General features: G+C 43.8%; 1 protein-coding gene across 2 annotated transcripts in view; it reads right to left on the bottom strand.

Moving 5' to 3' along the window:
- LOC148521372 (uncharacterized) overlaps nt 1-6376 on the bottom strand; it is an 85194-nt gene extending 78818 nt beyond the window's left edge. For both annotated transcript variants that reach the window (XM_088475284.1, XM_088475285.1), the window contains exons 1-3: nt 6278-6376; nt 5020-5112; nt 3503-3662 (exon numbers count right to left, since the gene is read on the bottom strand). In XM_088475284.1, the coding sequence (XP_088331410.1) occupies nt 3503-3662; nt 5020-5112; nt 6278-6376 (352 nt within the window). The remainder of the gene's footprint in view (nt 1-3502; nt 3663-5019; nt 5113-6277) is intronic.
- Between the last annotated feature and the right edge of the window lie 7989 nt (nt 6377-14365).

A 14365-nucleotide genomic window follows, 5' to 3' on the forward strand; every position in this document is an offset into this window, starting at 1 on the left:
TGCCATGTGATCATCTTCCAGTTCACAACTGCCACGTTCCTCACCATGAAACATTTTGGTATCATTTTTTTGAAACACATCAGTACCACTCCTACAGAGGACAGCTGTTTATTAATAATTCAGCAGCATTCAGAGTCTTGAAGGATTTACATACCTAAAGTAATTATTCAAACTTTGATTCATTCAATGTCACCTTTAGTACTTTGATCATTATTTTCCTATTTCATGTTGCATTGCTTTGAGCAAATGTCCCACTGCTGAGTATAATGACTCATAGTTTAGGGCCCACTAAATACTGTACATTGACTTTAGGGCACCATTATTTTTTAAAGAGTGAAATCTACTAGAGCTACTATAATAAAGTAATGAATGGGAGATTTTGGTACTAGACATCATTTTTATCCATATATTGCACTTAGATGAAGCCAAAGGTGTCCGGTAAATAGTACTGATTACATCCAATGCCAAGATAGTATTAAGCTCTTTCTGTTTTTCATTGTTAAAAAGCTCTATTGGTTACTGATATAATGGGTACTCCTTCAACTCCTGTGTATTCTCCAACCTGGAAGCTTATTGTACAGTAGTATCCTGCAGAGCAAATGTTTGCATTTTGTACGCTTTATTGTGGATGTATCACATTAAACCTGGCACCTTCTGACCCACCCATGTTTGTCCAAGCCGCCAAAACCTTTTCAGCATATAATTAATTGCTGATACTGCAATCTGCTGCCTGTGCATTGGCTGCTTCCCAACACCAGAAACACGGGCACAAAAATAGTCTCATGATGTCCCAATGCATTCTTCTAGTGTTGTAACTTGAACCTCAGATATCTGCTAGCTACCACAAGCTTAGCTTTATGCCTGGCAGTCACATAACTTGCTGGAAATGACAAGTGACAAGACATCCAAACAAATGCCGAGTATGACATTAGCTGTGGAAATCTGGCTGAGATTACCATAAAGGGATAATGATGATGTCTTTATCATAAGTCAAAATATGGAAGTTCAAGGTGTCCGATCTAGTAAAGTATTTGTATAAAGTGATGATAAACAGTGAATGTGGATGTCAATGTGGGAACCTGTAATTGTTTGTCAGTTAAATCTGTGGTTAATACCAACCCCTCACATGGGTTACGTACGGGAATACTGACAGCGACATCCTGACGGTCAATATCCCGATGGATTTTGTTATGTATTCTAACCCCAATCCTAACCCTAACCCACTCCTACCGCAGCCTAACCCTAACGCTCCCCTCCTAACCCTAATACTCACCACTGGAATCTGTCAGGATTGTGACCGTCAGGATGCTGCTGTCGGGCTTGTGACCGTTGGCATTCTGACCTCGGGGATCTTGCCTACATCACCCTCTCCCCCCATGCGCACACACACACACAATCAGCTCACAGCCATACTGCAATAATTGTGATTCAATTATTTTAATTTCTGCATATAAAGTATAATGTAATGCTCTGTACAGTTCAATAATAGTTCATTAGTGTCCTTACTACTATTATCATACTAACAATCTGGTCCCGCATCCTGCGGAATGCCTGACTAAAGAACTAATCTGGTATAGAACATAGGGCCTGATTCAAAGCCGCTCGTAAGCGGCCGCTCGTTCGTTCCGAGCGATGTTTGCACAACTGCGCATGCGTACGGATCGTAATACGCATGCGCGAACCAGTCAGTGCGGCCAAAAATCGTTTGTTCGCTAAATAGCGAATGCCTGCTATTTTGAGTGGCAGGAGGAGGCGTATGTGGGTGGTAACAGGGGAAGGTGCTTGAAAACGGGGAGTGGAGATCAGAACGCTGGCGTGCTTAAAGGTCAAAACGGGCGTTTTATGGGTGTGCATAATTAATACAGCAGCGTCATTGACCACGTCACTGGGTTATTTTATAGTCAGAACTGCTCGCAAGATTGCGGTAGGAAAAACCAACCACAAGAATAGCGAGCAGTTCATACGCTGGTCGATGTACTCGATTAATCTAATAAATAGCGGACATGACGTAGGATGCGAGCGGCCAGGGGGCGTAGTTTTCCAAAAAATTACCGCATGTTTGGTTCGCTCGTTCAGACCTAGAGGCGTGAACAAACCGCAAAGAGCGAACGGTTCATTTGAATAGCCACCCCTATTTTCTGAACGAGCGAGCGCAAATAGCGTCCGGCTCTGAATCAGGCCCATAATCCGTTTAAATTGCTAGTTCAGTAATGTGACCTGAACATAGGGCCAAACACAACACTTCTAGTTTCTCTGGCAGTGGCCTAAACAACCTGATTTTCAAGCACTTCCAGAGAAACGTAGAATTTGACGGCAGCACCTATTGGCCCATCTAGTCTGCCCCTCCTTTTAACCTTTTGGTAACCTCAACCCTATTTGATCCTTAGTTCTTTGTAAGGATGTTCTTATGCTTATGCCAAGCATGTGTAACTTTCTCTACTGTATGTTGATTGATGACTTCAAATATGCGCTAGTGGTGGACATCGGCCAACCTGGTTTTTCTTTCTGCTGTATCAGATATTTCTAGTTCAGAACCATCACGTATTGGTCTAATTTGGCTGAAAACTTCCAAATTGTCTGAAACAATACGCTCACTTGTACTTATGGCACCTGATCAGAGTCGCACACAATGCTGATGTTCATGTAGTTGAGCGATTTTTTTTTTGCAACTGCGAATGCACAAAACCTCTTAAAACCTCCTAGGGCCCATGCATCCCATGGTATGTACGTACAAAGACGCAGGTGCGTTTGGTAGGCACGGTATCAGCAATGTTGTGGAAACGTTCAGGGTGTTCCTGGGCGGTGAATGGGAAGTGGCTCAGTAATGTATGCAGAAATGGTCCGTTTTATGGGCGCACTGTGAAAGCGGCTGCGTACATAGACGTACAGTCGCAAACACAGGAGGACATCGTCAGCTGGAGAAATTGCACTTGCCACATGACAGGTGCAAGTTTCCATGGTGCGACCAATGCCGGTTTATTAAGAAGCATCAATGGTATTACAGCATGAATAAACGTTAAAAGTGAGTGTCTCACTCAGTCAGACGCATGCTTGTACCCCGGGGAAGGGCTGATACTAGCATCTGAATAAAGTCGCACACGCGACTACTGCAACAGATGCAAAAGCAGTCGCAGCAGCATCCGCCTTTGAATTAGGCCCAAAGTGTATTATGCTTTTCACTTAATTAATTTCGGTTTCACCTTAGTAACCTATATTCTACAGCTTGGCCTGAAACCTTGGGAAAACCCCCCACTAGATCCATGCAGCTGGCTCACCAAAATATCTCTACTGGGTTGAGCTTAGGCATTGTGTCTGTGCGCACATTCTCATTGCATATTTACCCCATCAGGTAATAATCATATCAATGCCTGCAATGTACTTTACATATACAGTTTAGTTTCAGACAAAAATAACATATCCTACATCACACACCGTGTCCAATTCATTGTCCTCCCCCAAATTATTTAGGGGCTTTTAAGAAGTAGTACTAATACTTTCTAACCTTCAGAGTAACTTTCCATCATTGACTGAATGGCAGATGGTGCGAAATGTTTTACAGCCTCTCTATGCAGCGTTCTTCCAGCCTGGTGCCGTCTGCCAGCCAGAGATGTTTTCATGGAGGTGTCATCTGCTTGTGGACAGCCGGACTTATGAAATGTAAGCTGTAGTGTACAAAACCAGGAAACATGAAATGACAAAATGCCTATAGTCTGGGTATTCCTGGCGTTACAATTTCCCGGGCTCAATGTGCTTTGTCTAATACAAATGTAGTGTTCTTCTGAGGCTCTAATTACTTGGCATTCCTGTCCTTAATCAGGTCCAGGTCTCTGGTTCTTTCTTCCGGTGCTTATATCACTTGCTAGCAATGTAAGGAATCTCGGCAATGGTTACACTTGTAGACTTGGTGGCGCGCAGAAAAACTGCAAGTCACATGCACTATTCATTTGACATAATAATGTTTATATTGAATCTTCTGCTCTAGCACTTCACATTAACCATGTTCTCCCCTCTCCCTGAGTCACTGAAGCCCACACAGTTTCACTTTTCGTTGGGAAGATATAAAAATGTCAAAGTTGCATTGCTAATATCACAGTGTAAGCTATAAAAGTGGTTGGATATTTATCTTCTTGTATTTGTTTTATGTTAGAGGAAGTTATAATATTTTATAAAGTAAATCAATGGGTTTTAGTTTATTTGGTTGTGCTGAGTTGCCAGATTTATACCAGCCCCCATGTTGGGGAAACTTTATCTTACAAATCTGTGTTATCCAACCGTCACCTATTTCAGTCAATATAGTTTTAATAAAAACACTTTTTATTTAAGGGAATCTTTCTTTAAGTGCCTGTGGACACTAAAAGGTGTAAGACAGAGAAAAAGCTTTTATTGATATTTATATTAGAGATGAGCGGTTCGGTTATTCCTGCCAAGTTTGGATCTCAGAATGAGGCAGAACGAGGCAAAACATCATCTTATACGGACAGAACATCATCTTTCTTGGACATCTGTGCTGAGATGTCCATGAAAGCAGGGCCGTAACTAGGGTAGTGCGATTAGGTACATGGCACAGGGCACCGCAGGGCAGGGGGCGCTGTTTGGGCCTGTCAATTTCCCTGTTTATTATCATTCTCACTTGTAGCTTCCTCTTTTATCCCCAGCATCCCCTGTCCTCCCCTATCTCTTCCCTGGCTCTCCCCATGAGGCCATGGCCCTTTTTCAGGTGCATCTTATGTCCCTTTTTAAAAAATGGAGGGGGGGGGGGACGCCAATGCTCTCTCTGGCACAGGGCACCAAAAAGTCTAGTTACGGCTCTGCATGAAAGTTGACGTTTTGCCTCGTTCAGGTCCGAACTTGACGGGAAGATCCGAACCAAAATCGAACCGCTCATCTCTAATTTAAATATTGCAGCAAACATTGCTATTTGGATCCTAACTTGGAAAGTCTAAATGATGACAGTAAGAGGTCCTCATCATCACCCTTATTTCAAGTGTCATAATTTTACAATATAATAAGTGTAATTACCTCTGGGTTGTCATATGAAAAAAGTCCTAGTTTGTTCTTCAGAGCTTGCACATGTAACTCATAGGTGTCCCACCTGGGTTCCGTCTCATTCATCTAAAAACAATACAAGACCAAAGTGAACACAGAATTTTGATTGGGAAGAAATAAAGGCTGCAATGTCTTTGAAGTGTGTGGGCGTGCATATGCATTTCAGTCTATTGTTCTGTGGGGATGGGTACGGGATGCCAGAGTTCCCCCTAGTGCCTAACTCTAACTCTACCCCCAACCCCGCTACTTACCTTCGGGATGCCGGCGGTCAGGATGCCGACACTGGGATTCTGATAAGTGCCGGTATTCCGGCGCCGGTATTCTAAGCTCCGGCATCCTTTGTGCGAGGATACTGAACATATCCCATTCTGTGTTAGAGGGTGATGTACTAATGTATACACCATAAAGGTACACTATAGAATAAGGGGTTTGCTTACCTTCTACAAAAGAACAATTTCTATATTTATAAAAAAACATACATTGTATTGGGAATAGAAGAGGATAGAATATATGATAACGGTAATAACACTGAAAGGATGCTTACATTAATGGTAATCAAATTGTCAGGTAATTAGCGATTATGGAGACCATGCAGAGTTGGATGTAAAGACATTGTGTAGATTTATTTTCTCTGCATAATGCGTCTTTTGGTGCGGCGCATGCGTTCCATGTCGCTGTATACATGCCCACTGATTTTGACTGCTCCGATGGTCAGAGGTACTCATGCCACCTTGACTGACTAATGAATTCTTCATTTTACACAAACTTCCTTCTGATAGGCTAAGTAAAGAAATGTTCTCCTACAGTATGTAAACTTGCTGTTATTAGGGCCATGAGTATGTCCATCTGTGATGAAATGTGCTGAGTCTTGGCGTGGTACAAGTTGAAGAGAAAGACGTTAATCACACTATAGAGCACATCCTTTTATCTTCTTGATTTTTAGAGTCATCTGACCCATGAAAATTGGGTCTATAAAAGGGGAGTTATTGAGCCTTGGTACACAATGCTTTGTTTAATGAAACCATAGGGTGTCACCACAAAAATGCCATACCAACTGTAAGGCGTGGTGGTGGAGGGGTAATGATTTAGGGTTATTTATTTATTGCTGCTTAAGAGTGTTCTACTAGCTACGGAACTATGGATTGTGCTTACTTTCTCAGACATGGATTATTTTTATATGGGCTTATTTCTTGATGAATACAGAATGACAAGTAACATCGCCAGTTATTACCTGTGATTTTTGCCATAAGGGAAGTCCAAGTGCTTGCTGGAGGGTTCGGACTTTGTTATTGTATCTGGAGCAGCTTTGAATCAAACTAATTTCATCCATCTGTAAAAAAAAAAATACTGTAGAATAAAACACAAGCAAATGAATGCACCTAAAAGTACTAAGATTTTCACATTAGAAAAATCATATATGTTTGTTATAAACTAATCACTATACATTAAGCCCTCCATGTTAAACTTAAATTGAAGTGGTCTCAGCTACATAGAAACATTTTAAACACTTAAGGGCCTAGTCATCATTACATAATTATCACTAGTGATAATTATGTTTTAAACTCTCTGCGAGTTTAAAAAACTAAAAGGAGGTATTCATCATGCCTCCTTGTCTAAAGTATCATTTCCGAAAAACTGCTCTTTTTGGGGAGTCAGCTTTTTTGAAAAGTGATTTTCCCCATGCAGCTGAGCTATCCATAAGGATTTCCTCAGTGCGTCTGCAACCCACCTCCTCCCTCTCTCTATTCCACCGCTGTCCTCCACCCCAGACACCCCCCACAGAATTCTAGACCCCCCACTGACGCTGTAGTTCCCCCCTCTGCTGCCACAGGTGTCCGTCCCAGCTGCCGCTAACCTGCTGGTGTTCGTCCTGGCCCCCCTCACCACATCCCCCAACACCGATCTGTGTAACCCCCTACGGCTGCCGCTGTATGTCCCCCCACTGCTGCTGCAGGTGTCCGTTCCTACCCCTGCTGCCCTCCCACGGCCGCTAGTATTTGTCCCGGCCCCCTTACCCCTACCGATGTCAGTAACTCCCCCCCTGCCGCACACACCAGTGTGGCCGCCTGTGTGAGTCCTGGGCCGGGATGTACTAAAGGAAAAATGCGGTAAAAACCCAGTTTTCGGGGGGTTTTACCGAATTCCATATGTACTAAGCCCCGGCCGCACTTTTATCGGTGCAGAGGGTAATGCCAGAAAAACAGAAAAAGGGCATTACCCTATAGAAGCCTATGGGCTTCTTAACGCACCCCGCTCCCGACGCTTCGCCGCTGCCCCACCGTCGCCCAGCACTGGCCCCTACTCACCTGCTCTCCAGGGTCGCCGGCCCGCGCTCCTCCTGGGTCCTCCGCCTCCTCCTCCTAATCTTCCAGGTGCAGGGAGGAGGAGCACAGGTGACCAGCTGGAAACTCCCGGGGCTCAGAGGGGGCATGGTCCCACGGAGACTCCGTCACCCGGCGTTGGCTGCTTCGCAAAGAGCAGCTCTTATCGCCGGGTGACGGAGCTGCGATAAGAGCTGTCCTTTGCGATACTAATCGCATATGTTAGTACATATGCGATTAGTAAGGTTGCGGTGACTGGCGGAATGGTCACCGCAACCTTAGTACATCCCGGCCCTGGTTCCCCATGGCAGCTATTCTTCTGTGTATCCTCCGCGGCCGCTGCTCCTCCATCCGCCTGTAAAATAATTACCGCTGCCGCCGCGTATGCTTCACCGACGCCCCTGCCTGCAGCACAAGCTCCCCCGGTGCTCTGAGGGAACCAGTGACAGCCAGAGACGCCGGAGGTAAGTAAACAGGGTAGGGAGTGGCATCACTCACAAGATCCGAAAAAAATGCTTTTTCGGAACTTGATGAATTTCATAATTTCTATGAGTGTGGAAATTATCGGGGAAGAACTGTAACCAGGAGATATCAGTGATATCTCCTGTGTTACACTGTTGAAAAATAGCCCTGACCCTTAATTTTTACAAAAGTAAGGAGAAATTTTAATTTTCACCCACTTTTGTAGAAATTAAGGGATGATGAATAGACCCCTTAAACATTTTAAACATTGAAATAATTAGAATATACAATATTTACCAGATATTACACATTTCATCAATAATTACAAATCGGCAATCTATGTTACTCAAACTATAACTATAACAGAATAACATCCTCTACTCCTCAATCCATACGTAAACATTAAGGGGTCTATTTCTCAAGCACTGAAAAGTGTGGAGAAGTGGACCAGTGGAGAAGTCGCACATAGGAGCCAATCAGCTTCTACTTATTATTTTATAGACTGTACTTGATAAATGCTACTTCAAAGCTGATTGGTTGCTATGGGCAACTTCACAACTGGTTCATTTCTCCATTCTTTTCACTGCTTGATAAATAGACCCCTAAACCTTTTGTGGATGTCTCATCTCAACCATATATAAGATCAAATTTAACATATCTGGGAAAAAGATGATTGACAGTCTGCTGCCATTTGTGAGGGGGTGGCGACAGCCTCTGTTTTTGGAAACGGAGACGTGTCACCGCCGGTAGTGGGGGAGTGAAGAGGCCAGGATCTCCATAGGCTCACTGAGATCTCCTGGCCTCTTTGTTGTAACTGCGGCAGCTGGCTTGCGTGACCCCATGGGTCTCTTAGCCGGCCGATGTTATTGCAGATTATCTGATGCTGCATCATTGGACGTAGCTCGGATAAGTAATGCATGCAGGAGGCGTGATGCCTCCTGCTGCATTACCATTATTGCAAGGACAGAATTACATACTTGCTTGCGTGCAGCTCTGCAATTCCGTCCTGTGCTGAATCAGGCCCAGAATAAACAAAAGTTCCATCTCCCCCAAAAATAAATTAAATGTATTTTCTATTCTACAGATGGGGATTATGGGCCTGATTCAGAGCCGCTCGCTGCTAGGGAGCACTCGCTCTGAATCAGGGCGGGGATTTTTTATTTCTTTTTTTTATCCAGGCCGCTCGCTAAGCTGTGGGTGACCACCCACAGCTTTTGCGAGCGGCCTGGAGATGGTACCGATTATCGCGACTATCGGGCTTGCGAGGAGACCCTGTGGTAGGGTCTCAGCTCTCGCAAGGCCGAGTGGACTTCCTACTCTAATAGAGCAGGAAGTCCACTACTGACATCACTAGTGATGTCAGTAGGGCCGCCCACAAATGCCAGGCGTTCCTTTGGGAATGCCTGCGTTTGCTCAACCACCCCCCCTACCCGCCTACAAAATGGGGTGAGCTGTCAATCAACATCGACAGCCACCCCGTCTTGTAGCGAGCCCCGGTGCGACTGAACTTCAGTCACTCGCTGGGGCTCGTGCATGCGCACGCCGGACACGGCGCATGTGCATGTCAGACGCGGCGCATGCGTAGGGGGCAAAAATCGACCCATTTGCGAGCATTGTGCGCTCGCAAGCGGGTCTGAATCAGGCCCTATGTTTCCTGCAAACTCCACAAAATCAATCCAATAAGCTCTCATTGATGATGGGGAGCCTGTAGACAGGAAACATGCTAAATATCTGGTGGGTCAGCCTTACAATAAACAAATCTGGAATAAAACTCACTATTTAATTACCAGAATAACAGAAACCCAAAATGTCCTTCTTTTCACTAATAAGCCATGCAATCCCAAATGATTCTAAACGAACTTCAACCCCAATAAACCATATCCTATGTACCTAGAAATTATTAATAGCCTCACACTGGAAAACATAACAGACTCCAATACTGCAAATAACCATCCAAAAATGTGGGAATTATATCATCTTCAATCACTTGACTAACCTTTGTTTACCCCCACCAGACATGTGCCCTGTCTCTATTTCTGGTACTCTGGGCCTCATTCAGAGGCGGTCGGAGAATGCAAGCGGTCGCTCAGAAACTGGGCGGCCGCTTGCATCCTGACCGCCCGCCTCTGTTTCGGTCGTTAGGCTGTGGGTTAACACCCACAGCTCTAACGACCGCTAGGGTGATGGTCGCGATGGTAGGGGTAGGGTCTCACTTGTCGTAAGCCCCGGAGAGCTTCTGGCTCTGTCAGAGCCGGAAGCTCTCCACTGACATCACTAGTGATGTCAGTGGGGCCTCCCCCCAAACGGCAGGTGTTCCCATGGGAACGCCTCCGTTTGGGCTGCCACCCCCCCCTGCCCGCCTTCCAAACGGGGCGAGCTGTCAATCAACATCGACAGCTCGCCCCCTTTGGAAAGAGACCCGCTACGACCGGCGCTGTCGGTCGTAGCGGGTCTCACGCATGCGCACGATGCAGCCGGCTCCCTCGTGCGCATGTGCACTAGACAAACATCGAGGCGGCCGTGCGGTTGTAGACCGTACGGCCGCCTCTGAATAAAGCCCTCTGTCTCTTTACTAATAATCACATATGAGTTTGGCAGAATCTGAGTAACATCAATCACAACTCATTTTCTGGGAAAGGGGGCAGCTAGAATTGGAGTCCCCTAGCCTGGTTACTAATCTTTGTCAGCAATTAATGGCTCACATATTTTTTCTACAGTTCTAGAATGGGTACAACTGGCCCCTACACGTTTTCTAATGAGAAATGTGTTTGATATTTCCACTTCTTGGATTTCACTCACATTTGACAAATTAACCAGGAATCAGAGTCCAAAAAATGTTTATAGGGTGTTTCTTAACAAATGACGTTGTTATTAAAAGAGTGTGCTGCAAAGCTGATCATCAAGGACCAGTTGCAGCTAATTACACAGCTTGAGGAAGAGTTACTGGTTCATATGTCATCTCGTCCCTCTGGAAAAATTTGATTTCACTATGTATTTATAGGGTGTCAGCAGCTCTGCTCTACTGTAATGGGGTGATAAGTATCAGACCATCTCCTACATTGTCTCTGTGTACCAGGCATAAAAGCAAGACTGTAGCAATACTGTAGTGTTTCACTATATTTACAATCATAGCCGTTTATGGTAAATGTATCAGATGCAATAAAGTGTATATATATATATATATATATCTCCACACGATGAATAGCTTAACCAGGGATTGGTTTATTAACCAGGTAGAACAGCAGGATGTTAGATAACACAGGGTTAATGCAGCATAATTCAGGAACATAGAGCACAAGGTAGATCCAGCCTGGAATGGGTTAATACAGGTGGTGTGCCGTGGCTGGGGTATTGCACCTGGGATATATACAGTGGTACTTGTAGTACGCCTAGCTGTGGTGACACGTCCTTTCTGTCCAAAGGCCAAAGGAATAAGAAGGTGCAATAAAGCGTGCGTGCGCAGAAGGCGCAATGAGTTGGAGGTCACGCATGCGCTGTAGCACACCTTTGTTAGTATGGGAATGCAGGACCAATGAGAAGACAGAGCGCTCTCCTCAAACACTTACACCTAAAAGAAATACATCCATGTTTGCGTGGCCACCTCCAAATTCGAAATACAGGTTGACCATATTGGTTGTTTCACATCCAGCTGGCACAGTAACACCAAACCCAACAGTTTGGGACTATATCAAATGACAAGCTCCTGCTACCATTAAAAATAAATACACTGACTGTTGCCCTACCATGGAAGTACAACTGACCCGCAGCCATCAAGTTCAGAAGAAGTATAACTTTTAGTACTGTAAAACCAGTGACAGTGCATGAATAAATGATACAACAGCCTACTGCAGCACTAGTCTTTGGAGAGCAGCAACAACGGATGTTTGTGGCCTATTTGTGGACAGAAGTTAGTGTATGTTGTTATATATAAAGCTATATAGAGGAAACATGAGGCTATATAGAAAGCAATGTGTAGGGCACATTAGGATATGGGAACATATATCTATATGGATGGAACGTATGTTGGGCACATGACGCTATATGGAAGGCTCTATTAAGCACACATAACTATAGGTATAGACAGTGCTATTTTTCAGCAGGAACAAGCAGGAACCTCCCATTAACTATGATGTAATTTCCTGGGCCAAAATGTATTTTCCATAAGATAAGTTTAACTTTAAAGTCCCTTTTGAGTGCCTTCTTTTCTAATTACTAGTACAGGTTGAGTCTCCCATATCCAAAATGCTTGGGACCAGGGGTATTTTGGATATTGGAATATTCCGTATTTTGGAATATTTGCATACTATAATGAATTATCTTGGGAATGGGACCTAAATCTAAACACAGAATGCATTTATGTTCTATATACACCTTATACACACAGCCTGCAGGTAATTTTATACAATATTTTTAATAATATTGTGCATCAAAAAAAGTTTGTGTACATAAAAGAAAATTCATTTATGTTTCATCTGCACCTTATACACACAACCTGAAGGTTATTTTATACTATATTTTTAATAATTTTGAGCCTTAAACAAAGTTTGTGTACATTAAACCATCAAAAATCATAGGTTTCACTTTCTCAGTCATGCTAAAAATATTCCGTATTTCGGAATATTCCGTATTTCGGAAAATTTTGATATGTGAGACTCAACCTGTACATATGGTTATATGGGGGTTCATGAATCTACACATATGGAACACCAGGCTACATTTTCATATCGTCTCAGAGTGCCCACGTCATAGATATCTCTAGTTAATTTTGGCACCACATTTACTAGTGTAAAAACACCTTCCTAAACTGGTATATTTATCTCTTGGACCATATGATATTATCTTCCTACACATCTTACCCTTCCTTTACCCCTATCTATCTTTCAGGAGCTGAGGGGCTTGCACAAACATTATTGCATTTCCATTTCAATAAGCATATTCTCTATCACCTACCATGTGTTTATGTGTAGTATCAATTAATGTAAATGCCCCAAACATGCCAAAAAATAATTTTCTTAGCTGATCCTAAAAAGTCAAGTCATGTTAGACTTTCACATGCCTCACAAGAAACGTATTTTAAACCTCTGAGTGCCATGCTTTTCAGTAAACAATCTAGAACAACCTTCTTCAGCTGGCAGCAAGCACAGAGGAATTGTTATCCTCATCAACAACCGTTTACACTTAATCACTTGCGGATCGCAATGGCAGACTTTTAACAGTGGTAGGCACGCACTAACAACATGCATTTACACTATACTCCTAGTCTAATAAAACTCCCTTTATATTTATAACCTTTTTTCAAAAACCTCTCACTAGTGGCAGAGGGAGTTTAATATTGTATTAGACCTCAATAAGACTACAGCCAACATAAGCCAAGCAAGCTCAATAAGTGTTCCTAAGAATTTAACACTTCTTCTTATACACCATGACTTGCGTGATGCAAACACTAATTTGCAGAGGACCTTATTAGTGAAGCCCCACAAAATGTATTTGCACAAAGATCTGATCTGCATTATTTCTTTCCACACCCAGCAGCTGTTGGGAGGCCGGGATCAACAACATAGCATGGTCTGTCCACAATGCAACCACAATTAAATTAGAGAGCACCCAAACAAATCAACCACAACCCCCGTCAGAATACCGACAGCGACATCACGACAGTAAGAATCCCAACTCCCTTAAGGTAAGTACTCAAACCCTCTCCCTACCCCTAACCCTCCCTCCCCAGTACCTAAACTTAATCACCCCCTCCCCGCACCCTAAACCTAACCCTCCCCCCTCTTAGTGTCTAACCCTCACCCTAGTGCCTATCCCTAATCCCCGATACTTACCTTCGGGATTCCAGTGCCGGTATTTCCACCGTCGGCATCCAGCACGCCAGTATGTTGACTACATCCCATGTAGATAACGCTCTATTGTCGAATCAGGCACATGCCCAGATGAGACAGGCTATCCAGACATAGCACCCATTACACGTGGCTTATCTATATTGGGCGCACACACGGCACCCAGTACAGACTCTTGCCATGTTACCAAAATGCCTGCGGTGCAATATTTTCTGCTATGTCTTCAGAAATATGGCGCCAGCACATAATAGCCAATACTCTGATACTGTGGCCGAGTCTTCCTATCTTATGCACATCCATATTCAAAAATATATTGCTGGAAATATAGCATCCCTGGCAGTCAGGTAACATGGTGGGGGAAGGGGGCCAGCAGAAGAAATTGGTCACAGGCCCCCATATTTGTTAAAATGCATTTGCCCACTAGCAGAGAGAGTACACTGAGGAGAGGATGGTCACCCTGGATACTTAAGCTCTCCACCAAACATAAACATAACCTTAGAAATGTCATAACTTTTAGGCCCTTATAGGGCAGCTAAACACAATCTTGTTGAAACCAATGCTGACAATGTTAGAACAGAGGTTCAAAGAAAACAGGGAAATAAGAGGATACCCTTCGAGTTCAATGCCAGGTGATATCATAATTGTGTCCATCACATCAAAGATAATCAAGGAATTTTAACATTTGACCCCCCA

The sequence above is a fragment of the Taudactylus pleione genome, unplaced genomic scaffold (assembly GCF_031769625.1).
Source record: "Taudactylus pleione unplaced genomic scaffold, aTauple2 ptg000169l, whole genome shotgun sequence".
NCBI classification, from domain to species: Eukaryota; Metazoa; Chordata; class Amphibia; order Anura; family Myobatrachidae; genus Taudactylus; species Taudactylus pleione.